The sequence below is a fragment of the Sinohyriopsis cumingii genome, chromosome 5 (assembly GCF_028554795.1).
Source record: "Sinohyriopsis cumingii isolate HCF-2022 chromosome 5, ASM2855479v2, whole genome shotgun sequence".
NCBI lineage: Eukaryota > Metazoa > Mollusca > Bivalvia > Unionida > Unionidae > Sinohyriopsis > Sinohyriopsis cumingii.
The window spans coordinates 150683893-150710016 of NC_142965.1; the positions used below are offsets into that span (position 1 = coordinate 150683893).

Here is a 26124-nt window from a genome sequence, read left to right on the forward strand (position 1 = left end):
CCCTTGATGACTCTGACCTTTCGGTGAATAATATGGTTATGTGCGATGACTTATTTGACGCTCAAGACAATGTCACTAGAGTATTTCAAGGGTGTTTTATACAGACACCAACGTGATCTATTTGAAACAACTATATCCACAAGTGCCTGAAGTGATCTGGGAGGACTTTAACATGTTGATGACATTTTGTGCGGTTGATACACACGGACTTGCAAAAATGTTTGGGCATGTGTGCAGTCGATAGTTCCAGTGATGAGTTTTGGAATATGGTTGCGCTTGTCACCAGTGACCTGTATAGCTTCATTACGATTGATTTGACCAACTGCATCGAGTGAACATCTTGCGCGATTCTGGGCACGAATTTGTGAAGAAATTTAACAGCGGTGATAGATGTATACAATGACAAATATCGCCAGTGACCGCATAACAGCGGCGGCTGTCTGATATCAAATGGCTAATGTGGGTATGTGAGAGAGCTTGCCAGTGGATTCTTGTGGGTCGGTGGTTATTTCTGGGGTTTTCCCGGGTTCTTCCTCCGCCATTAATACTGGCCGCCATGCATAGCCTATCGTGTGCTGAAAAATGGCTTTAAACCCTACAACAACTACAACAGCTGATATCAAATGCCCACCAGCCAACTTTTCTGCATGTGGGTTTTAAACAAATGTTTAGGCCGCTTATCACACACTAGAAACTGTAGCGAAAGTGGTGAAAGTCTCAGACATTGCGGTTCAGATGATGGAAATAATTATCTAACATAACCATATATCGGGATAAGTTTATAGAGGACTCGGCGAGGAATATATTGAAGGAATTTAATGGTGATGTAGAAAAATTGCGATCAGTGCAGGAGACTGCTTATAAAAGTTGTCAGAGACAAATTGCTGGTTAAAGTTTTCTGAAAAGCACAATATTTGCCCAAACAAAAGATCTATAGCTGATTGCATGACCGAAGACCAGCAACACGTCCACATACTATCTGACAGCTTGGAAACATTAGTGGGGTCATTAAGTTCTAGCAACAATGTAAAAAGTCATCAATGAATCCGAACATCAACTTGTCAGCGTTTGCTCACCTACTGTAGTATGGAAGCGGAGACATTTCAAACATTGATCTGTGTTGTCATCGAAAATATAATTGATGTATATGATGAAAGCATATATAGAAATGATAAATTTTCAGGTGTTTTCCATTGAAATTATTGAAATGTAAAATCGGTGCTTCAATTCAGTATGCCACTGCAAACACAACCCTACCGGTTACATCAATGAATACAAACTCGTCTATGAACCAGAATTTCACGTTTTTCTTCTACGCCCATCACCAGTGGAGAATTCCACATACTTGAGATCGCACTAGCATCCAATAGTGGCCTAATAAGATTGAGAGTTTCAATGCGAATAACTCATATTATTGTCAGAAATTACCGTCGCATGGAGTAATATTGTGCTTTCTAGAGGCGTTTAAAAGATTAATTCACTCAATGATTAGATCTGACCAAAGATAAAAATAATGACCAACTGCGATTAAAAAATCAGGAAATGCAAACGTGAGCCGACACCTAGCTCTGCCGTCTTGATTGAATCTCCACAGTACACGGTTGACATCGCACAGTCGTCATTGATAATGGTTCTCACTTCACAAGAAAATAATAATGAAATGCCAACGGAGGAACAAATCCTGTCTGCAGGACCAGAGTGTACCAGGTACATGGTTCCAAGCATTGTCTGGATCATCTTAACTCTTCAGGTTAATCTAACATGGGACGCCATCAGCGGCAGTTACAGTTCATATTTAGAACACTGAGTCTGCATGAGCATTGCCCCTCAAGGTTCACTATTATTTGGGTTCGCTTCAAAGTAGCCTCCAGGTTATGTAATGTTTATTGCTTTTGCAACGCCTGTGTACTTTCAATGCAGCAAACATCAACCACCCATTCTAATTGTGAACAAGGATGGGCACATTTTACCTGCGCGATATGGAAATTGAGCATTCACCAGCAAATTAAACGCTTGCTGATTTCACATTGTCAGTGATAAAGTCACTGAGACACTACTCTTAAGGTATACAAAATGTCAATGGACATCTGCGGACGCAAAACACAGAGACGCGACTGGAGCGCATTGATGTGGATTTGACTAGGTTTTTCTTGGTTACGTTGATCAACGTGTTGTTGTTAATTTTGATCTGAACGAGCTTGTGATTCTTCAAGAAAGAATAAAAACCAAATTCAGTGAACGTAAGTATCAGGGATGCTATTCTGTAGCCACAAGAAGCCTTCACAAAACACTTGGATCAGATTATGGAGAACTTGGGAAACAAATACCCTTTTGTTAGGTGTAATTTTAAAAAAAATTGTGTCAGATGTCATCAGTATTGAGAAATAAATAATATAGAAGTTTTTTAGTTAAAATACAATAAATTTCAGTCAGTGATGTTTGCAGGGATACCCCGGGTTGTGTTACTGACCAAGATCGATAAACTCTCTAAGACAGTACAAGACGACGTGTCCGATGTATTTGAGTGTAGAGAGGTCTATGAAGCAGTGGAGAAAGTTTCTGAAATACTTGGCATTCAGCGACATAGTATCCATCCGATCAAAAATTACGAGAATGAAATGAATCTGAACGATGACGTTAGTCATTTGGCACTTACTGCTCTGGAACAGATACTAGCTTTTGCTAATGACTTTTTAAATGACAGATCTTCGTTACTTTCGAATAGCAAAGCATGGAGGCAACCAACACCACACTTGAGTAGAGAGGTAATGTATAGACATTATTGTGTTCAGTTCTTGGTGTAACGAACAGTATTTTATCTAATTTAAACTCCGTCATTACTCTTAAGTAAAGGGATCCAAACACACATGCATAATGATGGAAAGAATTAACAAATGCTCTACAGATGTGCAATGATTCATTTTCAGTTGGAAAGGTACTGTTGTTTTCCACATCTAACAAATAATTGGGGATGAGTATGGAACACTTGCGTGGTAGGAAAGTTTGAGTAATAGAAATATTTGACTCTGATATGTGTTAATAGTATCTGGAAGTGTTTTAGACAGCAATTTGCATCCTGTGTATCACAGTATTTCATACTTAGGTGTTGAGAAGTACATTTTATGATGAATTATATATTATTTGAAACCTAAGGTTCTAACCTTCAATAGTTAAGCGTCATTGTGGGGTGGGTGTCGCGCTCTGGCATAAATCAAAATTGAAGTATGTGTATATTTTGTTTTATTTTTGCTAATGTTTTCATGTTTACCTTAATTACTTAAAAAGAACTTGTTGACGACAATGGAAAAGATAAAGAACTACAGCCCACCCACTGAGCTGGGAATTCCGTTTGCAAGAATTCTAATGGTTGGGCCTGTAGGAGCAGGGAAGTCTAGTTTCGTCAACAGTATTTATTCTACATTCCTTGGGCGAATATCCCAACAGAGTATGAGTGGGAGCTCTCAGAGAAGCCTCACAACAGAGGTAAGGTTTGATCGTTCAGTTTTAAGGTATCATGCTTGGTTTTAGGATCAATGTTTGTTATGTCAGTAAGGAAGAGTGCAGCAAGGAATCATTTCATAATTGCCTGTCCGTAAAATAACCAAATTTGACAAAGTCACATACTTTCATTAATTCACACTGAAGTTGTACATACCCTCATATCTGAGATATTATGTCTTTAAAACTGTAGATTTGGTAAACAACACTCTGCTGGAAAAGACATAAAATGTCATATGACATGTTAGAATAAATTACATGACACATACATTAGCTAGGTGGTCCGGTTGTTAGGGTTTGGGTCTTCTAGTGATAAGCAGCAATAACTCTAAAATGGACACATATATTTTAATAAATACAACATTTAGCAAAAAGATGTCGGAAACGGAGTTATATGGCACCTTTAGACATCCTTGTTTCCTTTTCCAATATTTTTTGTCATCAAAGCTGGATATTAGCATTTACTATTTTATTTTTGCTGCAAATAATAACGAAAAATCAGATGCATTAGCAAGACTATCCAGAAAATTACATATTAAAGGATTTTTGCTTTGTAATAGCAATGGTGACTGCAACTCAAAATGTCATCACTGCAACATCATCGACATCAGGTCACTCCACTCTTAAGTGTCTTACCGATGTAAATTATTTTAGATTGGACTTTAAATAAAGTGGTTGCTAATTAGGTCTCTTGCTAAATAATCAAACTGAAAAATGATTTAGAAATTTTAATAATTGCAATAGCATTGCTATGAAATTAAATGCTGAAGTCAATGAAAAGTGTAAGAGACATTTGTGAAAACTTTATTGATGTGCAGTCTGTTATAAATCGAACGCACAGGAATTCTGTTTCAAAAACCTATTTGATTTTATTAATTTCGATGTAATAAAATATTATTACTCACCAACATGCACTTTAATATGTGTTTTTAAAAAGACAAGTGCATGATCTCTGAGCATGTTAAAATTTGATGACTATAAGTAGCACAAGAAAATGTACACCAAGCTAAAAATTATTGTGTTTGATTGCCCAGAATCATACCTAGAAGAATCCTGAAACATTGCACCAGCGATCATATCTGAAGTAGAATTTGATCAAATCTAATTTGACCTTTGGAATGTTCTATGAACGTTTATTATTTGTAGTCACTCTAGATACTCTCCTCCTTGCGATTGTAAAACTCTTGTATGAAACAGTGTCTCCAATATCTCTTACAGATTTCTGCAAAGTTTCTTTGGAATCCACCAAGCCAGACCTCATGTTCAAAATGTATCTATGTTAATTCCTTTTCAAACATTCATGCAGTAAATCCCATAAGCAGCCATTTCTTGATATGACTTTTATTATGTTACGAGTTCACTGTTTTACCTATCACTTACTCAAATGTACTCATTGATTTTGGGATTGACACTTCAAAGAGTTCATAATAGTATGCATAAAATAAAAGTTCAAACATCTGCATAAATTCTAACACATATACAGATGGTTTTTCCTCAGATCAATGTGCTTCTTTGCACATTTATAAACTCCTTGCTCCTTAGCTCCTTGGCATCCGTCCGTCTACGAGAGACGATGGCATAGCTCCAAAGTACGCTTTTGCTTATCCTTCTTTTTAGCTCTCTTTTCAGCTTGCTTTATTCTTCTCTTTTCCTCTGCTTTTTGAACTCCCTGCCTGACAGCTAGACGCCAGCTGGAACGGTTGTTTGCACAGCTCTCCCAGTCGTTGACATTGATGTTTGCTGTCTTCATATCCTTCTTGCAAACATCTTTGTAGCGCAGATGTGGTCGTCCAGTTGGTCGTGCACCTTCTGCTAACTCCCCATATAACAGGTCCTTGGGAATGCGACCTGGGTCCATTCTCTTGACATGGCCGAGCCAGCGAAGGCGCCTCTCGCTGAGTATGGAGAACATGTTGTTCATGTTGGCGCGTTCTAGAACCTCTGTGTTGGGTACTTTGTCCTGCCACTGGATGTGCAGAATGCGCCGCAGACATCCCCGAAGCTGTTGAGTTTCCTCTCGTGTCTTGCATAGGTGGTCCATGTTTCGCTGCTGTAGAGAAGTGAGCTGAGCACGCACGTTTGGTAGACACGCAGTTTGGTCTTCTCTGTGAGGTTGGGGTTGTTCCAGACCCTCTGGTTAAGTCTGGCCATCACTGCTGCTGCCTTGGCAATCCTGCCGCCCACCTCAGAATCAATGGAGAGTGAGCTGGAGATGTTAGACCCGAGGTATGTGAAGTTCTCGACAACTTCCAAATTGTACCCATCGATGGAGACAGAGGGAGGGGAGTCTGTGTCCTGTGCCATGACATTTGTTTTCTTCAAACTGATGGTCAGTCCAAATTCCTTACATGCATGGGAGAGGCAGCATACCAGCTGCTGAAGTCCATCTTCCGTGTGTGATGTCAAGGCTGCATCGTCAGCAAAGAGCAATTCACGGATGAGTACCTCTGTGACTTTAGTCTTAGCACGGAGACGGGCGATGTTGAACAGCTTGCCGTCAGCCCTGGTATGGATGTACACTCCATCGCTGAAGTCCTTGAATGCGTACTGGAGAAGCATGGAGAAGACGATGGCAAAGAGCGTCGGTGCAAGGACACAGCCTTGTTTGACTCCGCTAATGACTGGGAATGCTTCAGATGTTGCGCCATTGAAGCACACTGTGCTGTGCATGTTCTCGTGGAACGACATAATGACAACAAGCAGACGTGGGGGGCAGCCGATCTTCTGCAGGAGTCTGAAGAGTCCACTCCGACTAACCATGTCAAACGCCTTCGTCAGGTCTATGAAGGCAATGTAGAGTGGCATCTGCTGCTCGCGACACTTCTCCTACAGCTGACGTAGTGAGAAGATCATGTCTACAGTTGACCTGCCGGCTCGAAATCCACACTGGAAAAATGGGTAGACGCGGAAGGCTAGGATCTGCAAGCGCGCCAAGGCAATACGGGCGAAAGCCTTTCCGACGATGCTGAGGAGGGAGATGCCCCGATAGTTGTTGCAGTCGCTACGGTCTCCTTTGTTTTTGTACAAAGTGACGATGTTGGCGTCACGCACGTCCTGTGGGATGTATCCCTGTTCCCAGCAAAGGCAGAGGAGTGTGTGTAGGGGCTGGAGCAGTGCTGGTTTTCCGCTCTTAAGGACTTCAGGCGGAATGCCGTCTCTTCCAGGAGCCTTCCCACAGGCAAGGCAATCGATGGCTTTTCCGAGCTCTTCCAGGGTGGGCTGTGTGTCTAGCTCCTCCATGACAGGCAGGTCTGGAATGGCGTCCAGGGCAGTTCCAGTGACATTGTTTTGGGTTGCATATATCTCGAGATAGTGCTCAACCCATCGCTGCAGTTGTTTCCCCTGGTCTGTGATGACTTCGCCCGTCTTGGACTTGAGGGGGGCTGTCTTGTAGCTGGGGGGGGGGGGGCCTGTCGCCTTTTTGATACCCTCATACATTCCTCTTGTGTCCCCAGTGTCAGCAGCTGTCTGTATACTGTTGCAAAGGTTCAGCCAGTAGGTGTTTGCACAGCGGTGGGCGGTCTTCTGGGCGTTATTCCTTGCAATCCTGTGGGCTTGTAGTGTTCTGGGGCTAGGTGCAGCCTTGTATGCCAGGAGGGCTTTCCTCTTTGCCTCAGTCACGGGCTCCATCTCCTCCCAGTTTGCCTCATACCAGTCGACATTCTTTCGCTCCCTCTTCCCGTAAGCTGTGATGGCTGAATTGTACACAGAGTCACGGATATGGGACCACTTGGAATCAATGGTGTCATCAGGTGTCACTTTGGTGAGGGTTTCCTTCAGTTTGCTGACGAACTGCTGTGTTTTCTCTGGGTTGCTTGCACAGCAGGTGTTGATACGTGGGTGACCCTTCTTCTTGGCGTGGTGCAGCTTCTTGGGTAATATTCGCACCTTGCTGGCCACGAGGGAATGGTCCGTGTCACAATCGGCACTGTGGTAGCTGCGGGTAAGGAGGACACTGGCCAGTTCTGCACGCCTGGTGATGACGAGGTCTAGCTGGTGCCAGTGGCGTGAACGTGGGTGTCTCCACGACACCTGGTGGATCTCCTTGCATTTGAAGAAAGTGTTGGTCACACATAGGCTGTGGGAGCAGCACATCTCCAGCAGTCGCTGACCATTCTCGTTGATCTTGCCCCTTCCGTAAAAGCCGAGACAGGTGGACCAGGCCTCATGGTCAGCTCCCACTCTAGCATTGAAGTCTCTTAGTAAGTAAAGGCTTTCATTGTTGGGGATACTGGATATTGCCTGATCCAGAGCCTCATAAAACTTGTCTTTCTCCTCGTAGGTGGAGTAGAGGGTAGGGGCGTACACATTGAAGATGTTGACCGGGCCTAAGGATGTTGACAGCCGGAGGGCAAGGATTCTCTCAGTACCTGATGATGGAGGTTCAATGAAGGCGATTAGCGTGTTCTTGACGGCAAAGCCTACACCATGCTGCCTAGGTTCATCCAAGGGCTTCCCCTGCCAAAAGAATGTGTAATTGGCTTCCCTGATTGTGCCGCTGTCAGCCAGTCGGGTCTCCTGGAGGCAGGCAATGTCGATGTTCAGTCGGGAGAGTTCTCCGTCAATGACAGCAGTCTTCCATGCATCGTCGATCTGCTGTAGGTCAGTGGTCAATCCAGGACACATGGTCCTGATGTTCCAGGTTGCAAAACGAAGAGTTGGATTCTTTTTATTTCTTCTTTTATTCTTTCCTGGTGCAGAGTTTTGTGGCCCACTTGTCGAGATGGTTCTCTAAGCTCCACGCACCCAGTGAAGTAGGCAGGCCATGGCGGGCAGCGCCTTACTGACTGGGGGCTGCCCAGCTTGAGGCGGGCGGTAGCTATCCAGTGAGACCTGATGATCTCTCCCATCGTCAGAAGTAACCCCTGGCGCCAAGCTCTACGCCAATCGAGCTTTGACTTAGAACCGGTAAACTGCTACTTCTCGTGTTGTGCCGACGCCGTACGACGACGCTGGAGTGTCCTCTCCAGTGGAGCTATGAAGCCTGGGCAGGGTGGTATGGAGAATCATCTGTTGCCCATGCAGCAGATCCTCCCTCTCCACGCAGCTGGTGTGCCCAAGGGAACGACGAATGCCGATACAGCTTGGCACCAACGGCGTCGCAGGAGTTGCCGGAATGACGTTGAAGTCAATGTCATACCGCCTTAGGGACTCCATCTCCGGATTTTCTGTCGGGGTTTACTCCCTTAGCCTTTCCCATGAGTGGGTATAGCCACAAGGCAGCAGAGGTTTGGAATCGGAGTTTTCCTTCTCCTAGATGAGCTACCATCCAAGGTTTACGAGTCCCATCTACCCGAAGCAACTGGTTTTAAGGCGCCAGTGGGCCGCCTTCACGCCTTCTCCTGTTAGTAGAAAACATGGTCTGCCGGGCTTCAAATCTAAGCCACTCGCGAAGGCCAGGAGCTGGATTTTAGTTGACAGAGGCAGTAAGAGACGCAGGCCGTATGGGGCATTTTGGAGGATTGGGGCGCTTGTCTCCCACTCCCACCCCGGGCAATGTCAACCTTAGACCACATTTATAAACTAGGATGCAGATATTCTCCTATCTGCACCTGTTTAAAAAGTTTATAATACCGTTGTGTATGCAGGAAATGAAAACCTTCTTATAAACATTTCACCTGAAACTATACTTCATGGGACTGAATCAATACGCTGCCTGCAAATGTTTCCTCCAATCCTTTTTTTTAAAATGAAAGAAATCAATGTTCAAAGAAGGAGGAGGAGAAAACGAACATTTATAACCAACAGTTCTCTCATACCTGCATGTCTGCTGGTTACAGAAAGTGTCTCCTGTAAACATCTTGAATCAACATCATGTTTTAAATTTATTCCCATTCGACTATTTCCAGCAGTGAAATGAGGTTTCATAGTATGTGGTCCGACATAGGTTGTTATTAAAGATGTTCTCCTCAGGTCAAGATTGTGATATTTAGCAGATGTTTAACAATGATTTTGTAAGAAGAACTTTAAGGGTTGATTTAGCAGAGATTTAACTAAGATTGAATTAGAAAAAGCATTCAGTAATTATGACTGCAAGTTACTGCAACTCCATCTATTAATCTATGTTTTTGTTGTTCCATTTATCTACATGGTTGTCAGACACATGAGATTTTTCGTTATTTTTGCATTTCCTAGTGTTTTTAGTTATGTCTAAATGGAAAGAAACTAAACATTTCCATTATAAAGACAGGGAATTTTCAGTTAGGTTTTAAATTTCATGCTTTTCATAGATATGTTATTTCTAAATTATGTATTATCATAAAAGGGATGACAAGAATTTTCTTATTTTTCAGTATCGACAGTACAAGATTAAAGGACATACGACAGGTAAATATTTGAATTTCCAACTTTGCGACACATGTGGAATAGAAGACAACCAGGGCCCTGATCTGGCGGAGCTTATGTTTCTTATTGAAGGAAATGTTCCAGATGGCTACCGGGTATTTTAAATATTAGTATAATACACTTTCTGAGTTTAGAATGTTTGACATTTCTCCTCGTGATCTGTTTATTCATTACCTAATAAGAGGTTTGAGGCCGAGGATGTTTATATCTGATGCATCTGGTAAACATTTCAACGTCATTTAGATCTTAAGTGCAGTATGATGTGTTAATATTTTCCAAGATAGTTCTTTTAAAAGGCTGAATATTTTTGATTCAATGCTTTTACTTATCTATTTGTATGAAAAAACGAATTGAGATATTTAAATATCCAGTAAAGCTGTACCGATTAACTGGTCGTACTCATAAACAGGCCGATTATTAGAACAATCAGTATAATGAGTATCGGCAGAAATAATCGGTGCTGATGTAAACAAATTTCCAAAATATAAATTCAATCATACCATTCATCTTGACATGGCTTGAATTTTAAATCAGACTTAAATAGCGGAAATTAAGGAATAAGCATTTGATTTGGGGGTTAACTGAAAGACAATATATTCTTAAAAGTAAATACTTTTTAACACGCTTGCTGTAAACTACCGCTGGTTGTCTGCACGCAACAAATTATCAATACCATTCATGCACTCATCCCAGTCACAACAGCCAACCAGCCAATGAGGCCTTGTGTGGCTGCTGAACTTCAGCATACACATTAGCAGATAGCTAGGCAGATTAGATAGGTAGCGAAATTTCCAACTACTACGAAACTATGACTCACTATAGCTATTCTGTTCTGTAACCAGTCCTACAATGCTGCTAATCAATGAATAGCGGTCACACGCTGAAGCAGATGAACACTGACATACAAATATTTTGCAGCATTGATAATGGCATGCCAGCACCAGCAATGTTAACCCTGGATACTCCATCTGCTGAGCTGATTCAGCGCACGACTCATAGCATGGTGCATACATCCATCCAGCAATGTGGACAACTTAGTAGTTACTTACTCAGTTTAAAACACTGTTTCAAGAGTGCGAATCAATTGATTATTAATACTGACTAGCGATTATACACTAATAAATATACTACCAAGCCTATGCATAATGTCGAACTCGAAGCACTCAAGTTTAGTCTGGAATTACTTCAAAGTAAATGCAGTCGACGAGTCCAAAGCAAATTGCATACTTTGCAAAGCATGCATTTCCATCATACATCAAATCTGGTCCAGCACTTGCGCTGCAAGCACATCGTCGAACATGGTCTGTTTCTGGCAGATAAAAAAAGAAAAAGAAGCTGCGCAGTTAACCTCAGCAGCTGCAACAACTCCTCGTACTCTGACTACTGATGCCATGCTGGACCGTAAGCAGCTATTTTCATTTGATGACCCAAGAACTATTAGTTGAAACAAGCTATTGCAGAGTTCATGACAGTAGATGTGCAACCATTTTAGGTTGTTGAAGACTTTTTTTTATCGATGTCTGATCGCCAAGGCAGAACCGTACTATAAAATTCCAAGTCGGAAGCACTTTTCCACATCTTTGATACCTGACATGAATAAGGCGATACAAAGCAAGGTGACTGATTTAGTTTCTGCCTAATCTGACCTTAGTTTGACTTATGATGCATGGTCAGACCTGTCCATCGGCATAGCCTTGTTGAGTCTTACAGCACACTGGCTGACGGAAGACTTTCAGCGGAAACAGATGATTTTAGCAGCAACACCTCTCAATGAATCACATAGGAGAATATTTGGCGAGCAAACTGGACAAATTATGTACGAATGCAACATTCCCAAAACTCATATCCATGTTCTTCTGCGTTACGGAGGTCCAAACATGCTGAAAACAATGTATCTGGATGAAATCGACAGCATCGGCTGTTTTGCACACATGCTACAGCTTGTTGTCAGTGATGGCATTCTGTTGAAACGAGATGTCTAAGAATTTTGGCGATCTCGTGATCCATAGTCAGCTAGTTCTGGCACCCCATCCAGGCACAACAGCAGCTCGAGAAACAGCAGGACAAATTTGGCATTGCCCATACGAAGCTCATCCAGGATAATCAGACACACTGGAATTCTACATACAATATGTTGGTTTTGTTATATGAAAAGAAACAAGTCTTGGGGGCTTATGCTACTCTCTATGACTGCCTAGCCTAACAGCCCAACAGTGGGTCTTCATTAGCAATATTGTGGACACGTTAGGCCTATTCATGGACATTACCAAAGAAGTAAGTGATAGCCAAACATCAGTATCCATCATTCTTACTATGCTGGAAATGCTCAGAATGTTGCTGGCTCGCGAGCATGAAGCGAGTCAAGGTATTCAGACAATGCGCCGTGATATCTTGACATCACTAAACATACGCTGTGCTGACGTTGCCAGCAACAAGAAGTTTGTCTTAGTCACCATCTTGGATCCACGATTCAAACATCGTCTATTCAGCGAAGAATTACTTGTGACCAGATCCAAAAAATGGCTTAGAGCAGAATGCATCATAGTTGCGTCAGCTGACAAGCAGGAGGAACCCCCAATCAAAAAAAGAAAAACTGAAACTTAAACAAATGCCACTGGACCATCAACGTTGTGTCTCTGGGATTTGTTTTATGTGTTTCTGTGGCCTGTGACGAACCTGTCCGTACTGTCAATGAAACAATCCACATGGACAACTCCGTTGACGCGATGCTTGAATTGTATCTGGCCAGCCCTCTGTTGACACGAGAAGACATATACAGCTGGTGGAACACTCACAGGTTTCAGTTCCCATACTTTGCCAAATTAGCTAGACGCTATTTGTCTGCACCAGCTTTAAGCGTTCTGAGAGAGCATATTTTTAGTGGTGCAGATTAATAAAAAATCCTATTTAGGAGCAGATTTATGCAGCACGATAATATCTTTCATCTCTGGAAAATTGTACATAACAGTAACAAAGATCAGTATCCCAACATATTCAAGCTAACAAAGCTAGCTATGTATATGCCCCTTCAGAAAGAAGGACAAAACAATATTGATGTAACGAAAAAGAGCAGAGTATGCTCAGAATTAATTAACCGATTAACACTTATATAACTTGAGATGACATCTGTCAAAGATGTTGATTTCAGTAGAGCTATAAGAAAGAAGAGTAGGAAGAAAGAGAAACAGATGTTGAAGTTTAGATAAATATTGACCTATGACCATTTCTTCCTCCCCTCCTTTTTTCTTTGATCAAGGGGGCAGTCTCCCTTAAGATAAAATCTTGTCAGCATAAATTGTACATGGGAAACAAATTTGGAATTTCTCTAGTCATGCAGAGATATTTAACCAGTGAATGAAAATGCTGATGGAATAAATGAAATTAGCATAGAATGAGCAATGGAGCAGATTTCAAACTGTTCAAGTTTATCACCTTGTGCAAGAAAATTGCAGAATAAGACTGGGTGTAGTCAATAGTTTTCCGTCTTCACTAACAAATACAAGTAACTGTGGCTGCAGCAGACTTTTGCATCTGCAGGAAATAAAATGTGATTGATTTTGTTGGTACTCAACGTTATTCCCATGCCCCCATTTGTTGTAGATGAGATTTTCTTTGCAACAGGAAATTTCATTATTTCTTCTGTTTTGAAGATAACATCTGAATATCATCCAAGTGTAACTGAGACATGAAATTGGTAATGATGTTTTGAAATTATGCATGTTGTACAAAACAAAGGGAGTTAAATGGAGCCACCATTAGATGGCCTAAAACATTGGATAAAACTCACGGCAGCCAACAGGTAGTCTGTTTGAAAGTATCGTTGTTATCTTCTCATCATTGAGAATTGCATATAAATATATGATAACTATATGTCTATCTGTAATCTGCATACTGAAACCTTGAGACAAGTCTGCACTGAAAAAATGTCAAGCTTGCATGAACCACATGTAAGAAACACTACAAGCTTGCAGAAGACTGCTGCAAGCTTGTACACTCCTAAATATATACATGCTAAGTGAACAACATGCTAGGGCAAGCTTGCGCAGAAAAACAACGAGCTTGCATAGACAAACAAGCTTGTGCAAGCTTATGCAAGGTTCCTTGCCATACAAATTTTGCATGAAGAATGACATTACAGGCCAATCTAGAATACTGATTGTGATGATAAAATTGTTGCAGTTAAATTAGAAACAAGATTATATATTAAAAATATCTGAAATAAATGGAACAAATTTCAACTATTTTGGAAGTAGATTTATTTACAAAGTACATATATCTTAAAACAGCCTTCTTTATAAAGTTTTAAAAAAGAAAATATAAACTTCTTATAAAATTCTTTTGCTAATTCTCTATATTGTATGGTGAAAAGCATATGTCAGCAAATTTACATCAGATGCTGCATCTACCAGACACTGTAAAACAACTTGGACCATTATGGGTGCATACTGATTTTGTATTTGAATGCATGAATGGTAAATTTTTAATACTTTCTGGAATCCAAAATCCTGTTTTGCTGATTGCAAATGCAGTATCAGCTTTGCTTAAATTATATCTAACTCATGTTAGTCTTGTGCGCATTTTAACATGCAAATTACGTAGAACTCACTTGAGTAATATCGTCTAACAAAATCTGAAACTCACATAAGCCGTATCATATCTAATGTATTAAGGGAACATTCCAGAAATTCTGAATGCTACACAGAAAAGCAAGCTCTTCAGTCTGAGGAGTCTTGCACAGTCGTTTTCTTGAATATGTGGAAAAAATTTCACATTTGTGTCTGCATGGCTTCACTTCAAAAACTTTTTACTTCACATCCATATAGAAATTCATTTGGGGAAGTATGGTGTTAGATGGTTACATTCCCCTTCCTTCTGTTAAAACTGTATAATACTAGGTGAAAAACAGTGTTAGTCATTTGAATACATTTAACCACCTCTTCTAAGCAAATCCTCTCAGAAAAAAATCCTTCATCCTCCCCTGCTTCTTTTAGTCAGGTCCACTGAAATAGATTACAGCAACATTTATTACCTAAACTGGTCAAAATATTTATCTTTTTACCTCTTTGGCAAAGGCATTTCATTTAAGTTCAACATTAGAGAAATATTTCACAAGTTATATAAACTTCTAAAAGTGTTAACACAAATTAGCCATCATTTAAACCGTTCTTAAATATTAGTTTTACCATCCATTTTGAAGGGATATGACATCTGCCTAATGATTGGTACTTTATACATCTTTAAACAGAAGAAAGGAATGAAATTACTCAGTTGATACTTGGAGAGCTTAGAAATCCTCCCATTTTTATTAAACTTAAAAGCTTAAATAAAAAAAAAACAGATCAGTGCAGTGACCTCTGAACTTATCTAAATTAAAGTTAATTGCATGCAAGTGATTATCAAATTTGTGTGTGTGATTTGGATTTTTAACATACTTTTAACAATTTTCAGTCATATCGCTAAGATGTCTGCAGTGTGGCAGTTTATAGTTGTGTTTAGCACTGGGGCATCATGTCGCTGACATATAGCATCATGTCCCACCCAGTCACATTAGTCTGGCACCAGGCGTTACCAGTCCTAACACTAACCTCTTAATGCTGAGCACCTAGCAAGGTAGCTGTTAGTACCACTTTTTATAAGTCTTTGGTATGACTCAGCCGGGGTTCGAACATTCGACCTCCTGCATCCGAGGTGGACGCTCTAATCACTAGGTCACCGGAGCAGTCTGTCGAATTTGATATGCGAGAATAAAAATGCCCCTAAGAAAAACGGAAATGAGATTGACGCTTGCATCAACCTATTTTCGATAACTGAAAACATTGCATAGAAATCTGCAGTTGGACAGGCACAGCAGTAAATAATAATGATCGCAGTGATTATGCGGAGGAAGATTAAAAAGACACCTTTGAACATTTAATGTCTTGTAAGCAAATGCTGCGCAGCAATAATACTACAGTAAAATCGGCTGCTAGTCCTACTATGTAGGACGTATCACATGTTGTTTATGTTTTAGTGCTACACTCCAGAGGGGGCAAGGGCCATTTTTTATGTACAAATTTAATGCCACAATCAATGACCTAGTATAAAAATGATTAAAAAAAACCAAATACACAAGTGAGGTCAAAAAGGTCCATATTTTTGGATACATATATTAAAACAAAGCATAAGAATAGTATCCACTTGACCAGAGAAGTTAATGGCAGTTCATAGCAGAAGATGTTTATGCACCCCAACCCCCAAATTTATACCTCATTTCTCATGTCTGAAGGTCATTTTTGACACCATGTGATGCTCACAGTGCAAACACAAGCCCTTTTCCTAGATGACAGTTCTGAAAACAGTGTGTACTAAACAGGCTGATGCAATTGAAAATAGCTGTCATCCAAGCCGATTTGAATTATTCTACTTCTCCCAAACCCATGTGTTTACTGCTATGGGAGGCTAGCTCTTCTTCCTAGCCGACTATTGGTATTTCACTATCAACATACTGCAGAGTAGCTATGGAAGGTGTATATGCCTGACATCAATTTCAAGAACAACACACGCCCAAAGCACCTAGTTCACAAATATATCCATATCTTTAAATAGCTGAAAAAGTCACACCATAGTCTTAAGTTAAGAAATTTGCCAGGGGCCAATTTACGAAACTGGACCCTGCCACCTTAAGAATTTGGCTGAAAATGGTTTATGTCAAAAGTTGTGTACGTATCACATATTTGGACATTATCTAGTACAATGGTATAAAGGAAAACTTTATGTGCGCAATACTAAAAATGGTATTACGCTTTCAGAAAAGTGACTAATTTGTGGCAAAAAGCATTGCATTATTTACATTGTGAGTTATGACCGACTGACTGCATTTCTTGAAAGATTTCAAATGGTTTGCAACCTACAATGCTTTTGGTCTTTGTTTACCAGCATAGTTTCAGTACAAAATCAAAATTCCTTTACAATGTTTCATGAATGTCAAGAAAAGATTTGGAAGTTATAAATGTTAGGAGTGAATGACAGAAATGCTATGTTGTCAGTGACAGAAGTGAAAAGTTTCTATAAACTCTTCTAGCAAACTTAAAGACATCACACATTTAAAGTAAATAATGTGCTTTAGAAATAGTTTTAGACTGATATAAAACAAGCAGTACCTAACCTTTCATTATCATTCTGGAGATGCTAATATCAGCATCAGTGTTGTGTGTGTGTGGGTGGGGGTCGGTAGGGTTAGAACCAGAACCCTGCCACCAGAACAAAAATAATCAGTGATATATAATACTAATTTGGTCACCAGTAAATGGGCAAAATGCAAAATAATCTTTGATTGTACCCAAAATATGATAACTCCGTGAACTTGGATTATCTCTGGGATTCCTTGATCAATTGCTGCATATATATATATATTTTTTTTGGGGGGGGCACCAGAAAGATGTCCCCCCCCCCCAATTTCCGAAGGAAAAAAAAGTGTTTTATGTGTATGTGTATCCCTTGAAGGTGTGTTGTTTGTTATATTTAAAATAAGAATTTCAATCAAAAATGTCTCTGATTAAATTTGTGATGGGGTATTTATAGTTTCCTAGCGTTTTCTATAAGGTTGTTCATCCGAGCTAGATTTCCTTCACCTTACTAGTAATCCCTTCCCTAGAATATATTTGTGACCTTTGCTAGAGGTCTCCTAAGTTCCATGTTTGCTATGTGTGTTTTGCTATATTGTGTGAGTGCTATATATAGTTTTCGTGTCGGGACAGCAGTATTCTTCAATCACCCCAGTTGTCATACTGACCTATATTATTATTATATATAAGTATAATTTCGAATTTCGACGAGTGAGTGGTACGTTAATTATGATTAGAAAAAGAAAACCTATTGTTTTATGTGTGTGATCACGTGTGTCACTCCTCTTAGAATTTGTTCTTAAAATGAGGTGGCTGTACTCGAGTTAGGGTCCATATTTTTTGTTTATTTAGTTGTATATCTCCAGACAAGAGTTTGGCCCGCTCCTAATTTAGGTTATTAGCCAAAGTGTTACAAATGTTTTTTTATTTAACTATAAAGTACGGGAGCTGTATAGTTGTTCAGAGGAAATATAGAAAGTGAGAAGGGTTTGAAAGAGTTCCTAATCCCTCTGTTTATGTTATGTTTGTATGTGTATGTTTGTGTTCTACGTGGGATGTTTTTCTTAGGCTTTTTCATGGGCCTGTCCACTTCGTGTGGCGCCATGTGATATAGCCCCATGGCGTCATTACTTCGTACTTACCCCACATAGTTGCCCTGTTCCATCCCTCTTAAGGGGAAATGGTGAATTAAGGAAAGTATTACTTAACAGAGTTCTCATTAAATTATATATTACATTATATTATAGTTTAGCTTGAAGAGAGACTTTCGTTTCTATGCTAATATTTAATTTTTGTTTATGGCACTTATAGTTTCTTTGTTTCCTCCAGAGTAGATGGGTGGGATCGAGGCCCTGGTCCGCATTTGCATAACGCCCCTACTTGGGCGTTGGTACTGCTTGCAATGAAATTTCCCGAATTGACAAGCTAAATTGTGACGGTCCCATTTTGAAAATGGAGCCCGGTTTGAAACTGAGGCTGTCTTGTTTTTTATTTGACTTAGATATGTTATGTACAGATTCGGCTTCGTACACCAGTCTCAAGACTGAAAACAAGGGAAGTAACCTTTGCTGATGTCTTGATGGCGAAATAGGTTTCTGTCGTGGAAAACCACATTTCATCTTGGATGACTTTATTATGTTATTTCTTTTTTAAATAAAAATAAATTCATGAACCTTAATTATTTATAGAATGTTGGCAGAATGGTCTCTCTCTCAGAAAACAATAATTATATACATTTTAAGTTGGTTTTTTTTTAGTATAAAAAGAACTGCCAATGATTTGTTTCTAATCATCATCATCATCATCATCATCATCATCATCCTATTCACAACAACACTTACAACATACTATGCATGATGATAATCAAAAGCTTCAGAACAATGGAATTTTATTAATAAGGGCTGATTATCCATCCTTTTGGGTTGAAAAAGATTAATTATTTAAGCATTGATATTTTAGGGAAATGTATAACGACAAGAAATAAAATCATATTAATTTGCTTATCTTTCGTCTGTAAATAGTGGAGTTGTTTATTATTATTATTATTATTATTATTATTATAAGTGCAGTAGTAGATGTATTAAAAGTTTTTGATATTTACCTTAATGAAAATGTATCAATTTGATAATATTAAATATAACAAAATATAATTGCTCGAAATTAAATAATCTGCATTGTTAAATTAACTGAGGTCATCTTTATCATAAAATTATTTCTTTATATTTGCTATCCGAAATTGTTTAATAGTTATTCGCAGTTTATATGCAAATAACCTGCAATGACCAAAAATTCCATAATATATTGGATCTGGAAATATGTGGAAGCTTGTGCTTTTGATATGCTTGAGAATCATGCAAGCTTGGAGATGCTGGTAACGAAATGACCAGAAATGGTGCCATGCTTGCGCAAGCTTGAACAAGCTAACAAATATTTATTTGCAAGCTTATTTGGATGATACAAGCTGCAACCTTGTGACAAGCTTTCGCAAAGCTAACTGCTAGAATGCATTTTGGTTTGGGCCATTCTACAAAATCCATGAAAGTTTGACAGACAGCGTCCTCCAAGCCTTTGACCAACTGCCTTTAGGTTTGCCTTTCAGATTGATGAAATGTAAGCCAAGAGAGCAATCTCAGGCTCACACATGTTCCTTCATTTTCACAGTTCAATCCATCAGCGCCGATCACACAAGACATTCCTGGCTTCATCAAACACCCAGGACTAAAGAATATGGTGCATTGTGTCGTGTTTGTGTTTGATGCCACATCAGTCGGCATTATTGCGGATCCAACTTGGGAGAAGTTGAATCAGTTACAAATTCGAATGAAAAATAAAGGTAATAATTATCTTTGCCATTCACTACATGTCAGATGAAGGTGACGATATTGAATGATATATTTGTCTTAAATATGAAATTATCCGCCTTTAGTGTATTTTAATATTTAATCATACATATCTTTAATAGTTTATAACAAATTAGGAAAATATATTGGCTGAATTTATCGATTTAAAAAACGAAGGACATCATTTTTTAAAGTGCACTTCTCGTGGTTTATTAATAATTAGACGAGTCCAAAATATCGTTCAGTGCTAGCATCTTCTGATTCAAGAAAATCACATATTTACTACTACAGAGGTTCTTGAAAATGAAGAGGAATATATGTGATACAGGCCGTTATTGTCTTTGTGTCTTGGTATTAGTACAGTTTGACCTCGCTATAACACGGTAGATGGGAGCCATAGTACCCGACCGTGTTATAGTCCGAACCATGTTAAGCAACTAGGTCAGTTAACTGAAAAAATGATGCATGTACCCCAAAAATTTGCAGGGGCGGGGGTGGGTGGGGGGTGGGGGGGTGGGTTAATGGGGTGTAGAAAATAAATGCAGGCACAAAAATATATGCTTAATTGGCACAGTTACCATCTTATATCGATGCATATTAAATGAGAAATACACCTGTAGTGAAAACAGAAGGCATGTGTCATAATTTACTTTATTCAGAGGACCACACACTGGTACATATACGTGTACACTCGTTATATATACATGTCTCACATATAGATTGAATAGCGTATCAAGACCGCGTACTCACCCGCGAATCTCATCACATACATTGAATCCACAATACAAGTAATTCCATGAAAAATGTGCACACACACATTTAAAATATTCAATAATTTTTGTCACAGGCTATATAGGCAGAATTCAGTGGACAAAAATAGCACAATCACGTAACGAATGATGAAGCACATGTACGTTTCACTATGGCCCAAGTTGGTAAACGTTAGTTGCGTTTAAAGTCGACTTTGGTAGCGTTCATAAGCATAATTTTTTTCCTGCAAAAAGGAAACTTTCGTGGCACAGTAAACATGTTCCAGTCACGTGGAAAATGAAACAATCCATCAGATTTCATTGCTTTTAATTAAGTTTGGTACTGATTTCCTTTGAAGAAAGGTCCTCTGTTTTTATTACAGATTATAGTCGACTTTTTAATAAAGGGTGCATGCCTTATTGAAGTCACCACTAAAGGACAGCTTTGGAGAACCAAACAAAAGCCCATTTCGTATTGTGGCGGCATCATCAAATAATTGTATTACATGACTGGGGCTGATTTTATTTCCATTTGCTTAGTACATTTTTATAACAATAGGTACTTTAAAGCTAATCTGTTTTCTTTGAAATTTTAGCAAACTATTTTATCTGGGTACATTTTTCAAAACGGAATTGGCCATCGTTTGGTCGATTGTGGTTACTGTTCCTCCCTGCCTATTGAATACACCAATAAATAAGATGTTTAATTGTTTTTGGTTTTTTTTTGTTTTTATTGTTTTTTTTTTTACATTTGTGTTTGTGGAGTGATGCTGCCTTCCACGCATGCATCAGAAATTTGAAAAAAGGGTCAACTGACAATAGAGACGCATTATTTGCAGATGATGTCACTTTTTCTTTTACATTGATTTGTTTGAGCATGCCTTTGCTTTTTTCATTTTGATACAGGGCTTCCAAGAGCTGTTCTGTTGACGAAGATTGACCAGTTCTCAATACCATTAGGTGATGATGTATCCAAGGTTTTCTATAGTCAGGAAGTCAAGAAGGCTGTGGATTTAGTATCCCAGAAACTTGGTATTGAGGAAAATAAAATTTATCCCATCAAAAATTATGAGAAAGAAACGGATCTAAATGAAAAGATCAGTAATCTTTCGCTTCTGGCTCTCGAACATATACTTGATTTTGCAGATGACTTCTTGTCCAGACAGGAAAATACCATGAGCAATAAATACAGTCATATGTTCCTTTTGTTTGCATTATTGGTGGTTCTGGTAGCCTTGGTTATTATATTTTTCAAATTCGTTGTGATTGCAGCAGTTTTGATATTGGTGGGCTGCGTAATTTATATCGCAGTAACCGGCAATGAATAAAGGTTTATGCCATTTCAGTCAAAGATTCATAGAACTGCTCCTGCAACCATCTTCGGCAGAAAGTAAAGAGGTTCTGCCATTTGTTATTTTGTGGTCGTTTGATGTAGCATATTGTATGTAGAAAGTGCAGATGTGATTTTTCATCTTCCAATTTCATGCATAACATGTATGTGAATACTTTCTGGACTAAATGCATATTTGACAATATAGTACTTTACTGTAAGATGTTTTTTCTTTTCGTGTGACACCTAAGGATAGTGTCATGTATGTTTTCTTAAATGCCTTTACGGCCACCACAGAAGGTCTTTAGACTGTTTAACCTATGCTTGCTAAGTTTATCTAAATACAAGACACCGTGTCTATGGTTTAATTTTGCCACGTGATCCTCACAAACCTGTGCTTTCCTTGATATTTATTCTCACTGGGTCAGGGGTGCATATTATGAAGCTCTATGGGAATGCAGAAATTGTATTTATTGCTAATACATTTGATTACAGCGATTTCATTTTAAACATCTGAAAATATTGTACCAACAATTTTCATGAAATCATATGTTTGACGTTTTAAAAGAAAATCAGGTGTGAACAAGATCTGTGATAAATTTAGCACGATACTGAGAACTCTTTGGCAATAGAATTTGTTATAAAACACATAAATGGCCCAAAGATGCTCATAGGTCAATGTCCACTTTTAGTATTTTATCCTTTCATTTAGTTTGCTGTCATAACTACTAAAAAGTAGACAGAGTATGCAGGCCTTACTGGCTGAACACCAATATACATACATGTAATCTCATTTTGATCTGCTTGATCATGGTTAATAATGCATCAGTTACATACTAATCGTTCATTTAAATTCCGTGGATGCGCGTTTGGATCAATTTAGATACTGGATAAACTATCTTTCTAATCTAATGCGTGTTTTTTATTGTGATGTTATATGCTTGCAAAATGATGCAATGACCATATCTTGGTTATTCATAACATTTCATATGAAGCTTCTAGTGCTAGCTTTACAAGAGCTTGAAGTTAGAATAAACAGTTTTGCAATGTTTTATATTAGAATAGATTTTAATTAATTGTATTAGAATATGTTTCTTAGATGTTCCAATGCCCTGAAAAATCATGTGCTGTTTCTTATTTTAGTAAAATGTAACTGATCCTTCAAAGAAATTAGATCATAAAGACAATATTAATTTCCTATTTTATTCTCATCCTGTATTCTGTTAAAGACATTTAAAATATTAACACCGAATATGCTTGACCAAAAGAACACACAGTATGACTTTACCTATGCCTTTAATGGCTAATATTATATATTTGTATGTATAGCTTTCTAAGCAAACGTCTGATTGATCAATCTTGTATTATACCCAGTAGAGACAACCTTCATCTTGGATCAGTTAGAGTTTCCTAATTTGTTTGTACTAATGTATAACGAAATGCATCATGAGCAAAGAAATGTAAATGGTCTGAAACCAAGAGCTTTGTTTAAGCTACTTCAGATAAAAATTATTTCTTCTCTCTTGAAAAGGGCAAATATCAGAAAGGATTCCTTCCACTGAACTTTAATTTTAATTTTAACAGAAATAAAGTGTCACGTTTCGTCAGATTGAAGTTGCATTGATCGCATTAGTTGAGCCATTCGGATTTGTGTACACATGTTCTACGTGCACAAACATTTGGATCAGATGGTAATGCTGTGAAAGTAAGTCCATTGGTGCAACAAATTTCATTATCAGATGAAAGGGAAAGACAATTATATTATGATACATTTACTTGCTAAATCTTACGACGGATATCATTATATTTTTGTTGGAATTTTACCCCATTTTGCTTGTAAATTTTATTTCTTCTTTTTGGTCATTTTGGATGGGCGTTGTCATGCACCAATTGATCAGTTTGGCACAACTTCGACAACCGATTGAAACTATTAAGATATCTACAGGTGACAGTCTTGATTACTCATGTGTTGTACTTTTATTGAGAGTGACATATTTCTGAAATAGCATACCATATTTTTTCTCCTCTATTATATTGCCATGTGTGTTGCATGTACGTAGGTTGACATGATTACACCGTATTCCATTAACAAGTGGGAATTACATGCTTACAAACCTTAGAAAAGACATTTGTGTGGTTTATCACTATAGGTGTAATGAAGTTTTATTAATCTTAGTTTTATCTCAGTCATATTATCCTCTTCAATAAAGTCTTATTTCCTTGTATTAGGTTTTTTCTTCTGTTTGTTTATCTATCTATCTATCTATCTATCTATCTATGCAAACCAAGCCTTGATATATAAATCGTGATATACTGTCTAGTATTTTATTTCAACTTACTGCCTTATTACTTCCCAGTTAGTGGCCCCGAGTGGCCGAGGGGTCTAAAGCGCTCTCCGTTACGGACCACTGCCATCTCACCTCTGTCTGCGTGGATTCGAGTCTCGGATTTGGCTAATGTGGGTATGTGAGAAAGCTTGCCAGTATCTTCTCTTGGGTCGATGGTTCTTTCCGGGGTTTTCCCTGGTTCTTCCTCCACCATTAATGCTGGCCGCCATGTATAGCCTATCGAGTGCTGAAAAATGGTATAGCCTATCGAGTGCTGAAAAATGGCATTAAACCCCACATCAGCAGCAACAACAACAACAACAACAACTTTACACTTATACTGTTTACTTATTATATACGTTAAGCAAAATATCATTAATTTCACATCCAAATTAACAACTTAATATTTTCTCGTATTAATTGTAAATAAGATCATATTGTGGCATACATTTTGCACGTATCATTGTTAATAATGCAAGGTACGACCATTTTGTATAGTTTAAACCTAGCGTACGGACAAGTTGAGGGCAAGAAAATCTAAATCACAGTGCTCGAATTTTCAGTTAATGGCGGTGTCTTTGGAATAGCAAACAATGTATACATTAGAGAGAATGGGAAATATGAATCACACCATCATCCACGGTTTATTGCGCTGACAAGATAATGGAACTCAAAAATCGATGAAGCATCTGCTTGATAGGATAGTGACACATATTTTTTATTATCTGGAGGCATGGGTTTGCCGCAAGTCCACAAATTCCATACTTGAAATAATTAGAACATGTTAAAATAATACATACGCATGACTACCTGAATAGATTCCTACGTAAAATGTAAAATAAGAAAGTATACCAGTAGAATCAACATCACGAAACCTTCACCAGCAATGTTGTTGTTGTTGTTGTTGTTGTAGGGTTTAACGCCATATTTCAGCACGCGATAGGCTATGAATGGCAGCCAGTATTAATGGTGGAGAAAGATCCCTGGAGAAACCCCGGAAAGAACCACTGACCCACGAGAAGCTACTGGCAAGCTTGCTCACATACCCACATTAGTTGAATCTGAGACTCGAACCCACGCAGACAGAGGTGAGATGGCAGTGATCCGTAACGAAGAGCGCTTTAGACCACTCGGCTACTCGAAGCCCCTTCACCAGCAATGTAACATACCTTATATAACAAGGTTGCTAAAGATACCATTTATTCTTCAATGTTCCCTATCGATTAGTCATAGACAGGGAGAATGTACATACTGTTTCAAGCGCATAGACAAACATGCATACGAATATCGTTGTACTGTGCATGTTTAAGACATTCTTGCAAACATGGAATGCAAACTAGTACGTGGTATGTACATTGGGTTTGTTCTTCCTATTACAAGTAAACCTTAAGAAAATTGCAGTTGATGCCAGAAAGCTACACGTCAGTAGTTAAGTGGGCCACTTTACCGTCAATGGGAATTAGCATTACAAGACCCCTTGGGCAACTCTAGCGTCAAGGGAAATTTAACATGGAGAAAAATCGTGGGCAACTCTAGGGACAATGGGAATTTAACATAGAGTTTGGGTCTGTCTAGGGACAAGGGAAATTAACATGGGGAATAGAGTTTGGGCTTTTGGGATTTTTTTTTTTTTTTTTTTAAAAAGTTTTTTTAAATTTAAATTTAAATTTAAATTTAAAAAAAGGGGTAGGCAATGGAAAGGCTATCTCTTTTCGAGAAATATGGCTGGCCCTGAAAAGGGCCTTTGGGTTTTCTTCTGCTTCTAGTTTCTTCTTTTTCTCCACCAAGTTCTTATTTTATCTCCAACACTCTTTCTCTTCTTTTCTTTCTTTTTTTTCTCCTGCTCTTCTTTCTTCTTCTCTTCCTCCTCTTCTTTCTTCCTCTTCTCATTTTCTTCTTCTTTTTCAATCTTTTCGTTCCATTTACTTATTC

At 38.7% G+C, this 26124-nt stretch overlaps 1 protein-coding gene across 2 annotated transcripts in view; it reads left to right on the top strand.

Moving 5' to 3' along the window:
* The window catches only part of LOC149800456 (uncharacterized), a 62716-nt gene extending 38626 nt beyond the window's left edge, over positions 1-24090 (top strand). For both annotated transcript variants that reach the window (XM_089960079.1, XM_089960080.1), the window contains 5 exons: positions 2446-2765; positions 3286-3483; positions 9792-9938; positions 19608-19779; positions 21442-24090. In XM_089960079.1, the coding sequence (XP_089816205.1) occupies positions 2446-2765; positions 3286-3483; positions 9792-9938; positions 19608-19779; positions 21442-21863 (1259 nt within the window). In that variant the 3' untranslated portion in view covers positions 21864-24090. The remainder of the gene's footprint in view (positions 1-2445; positions 2766-3285; positions 3484-9791; positions 9939-19607; positions 19780-21441) is intronic.
* Positions 24091-26124: the final 2034 nt, after the last annotated feature.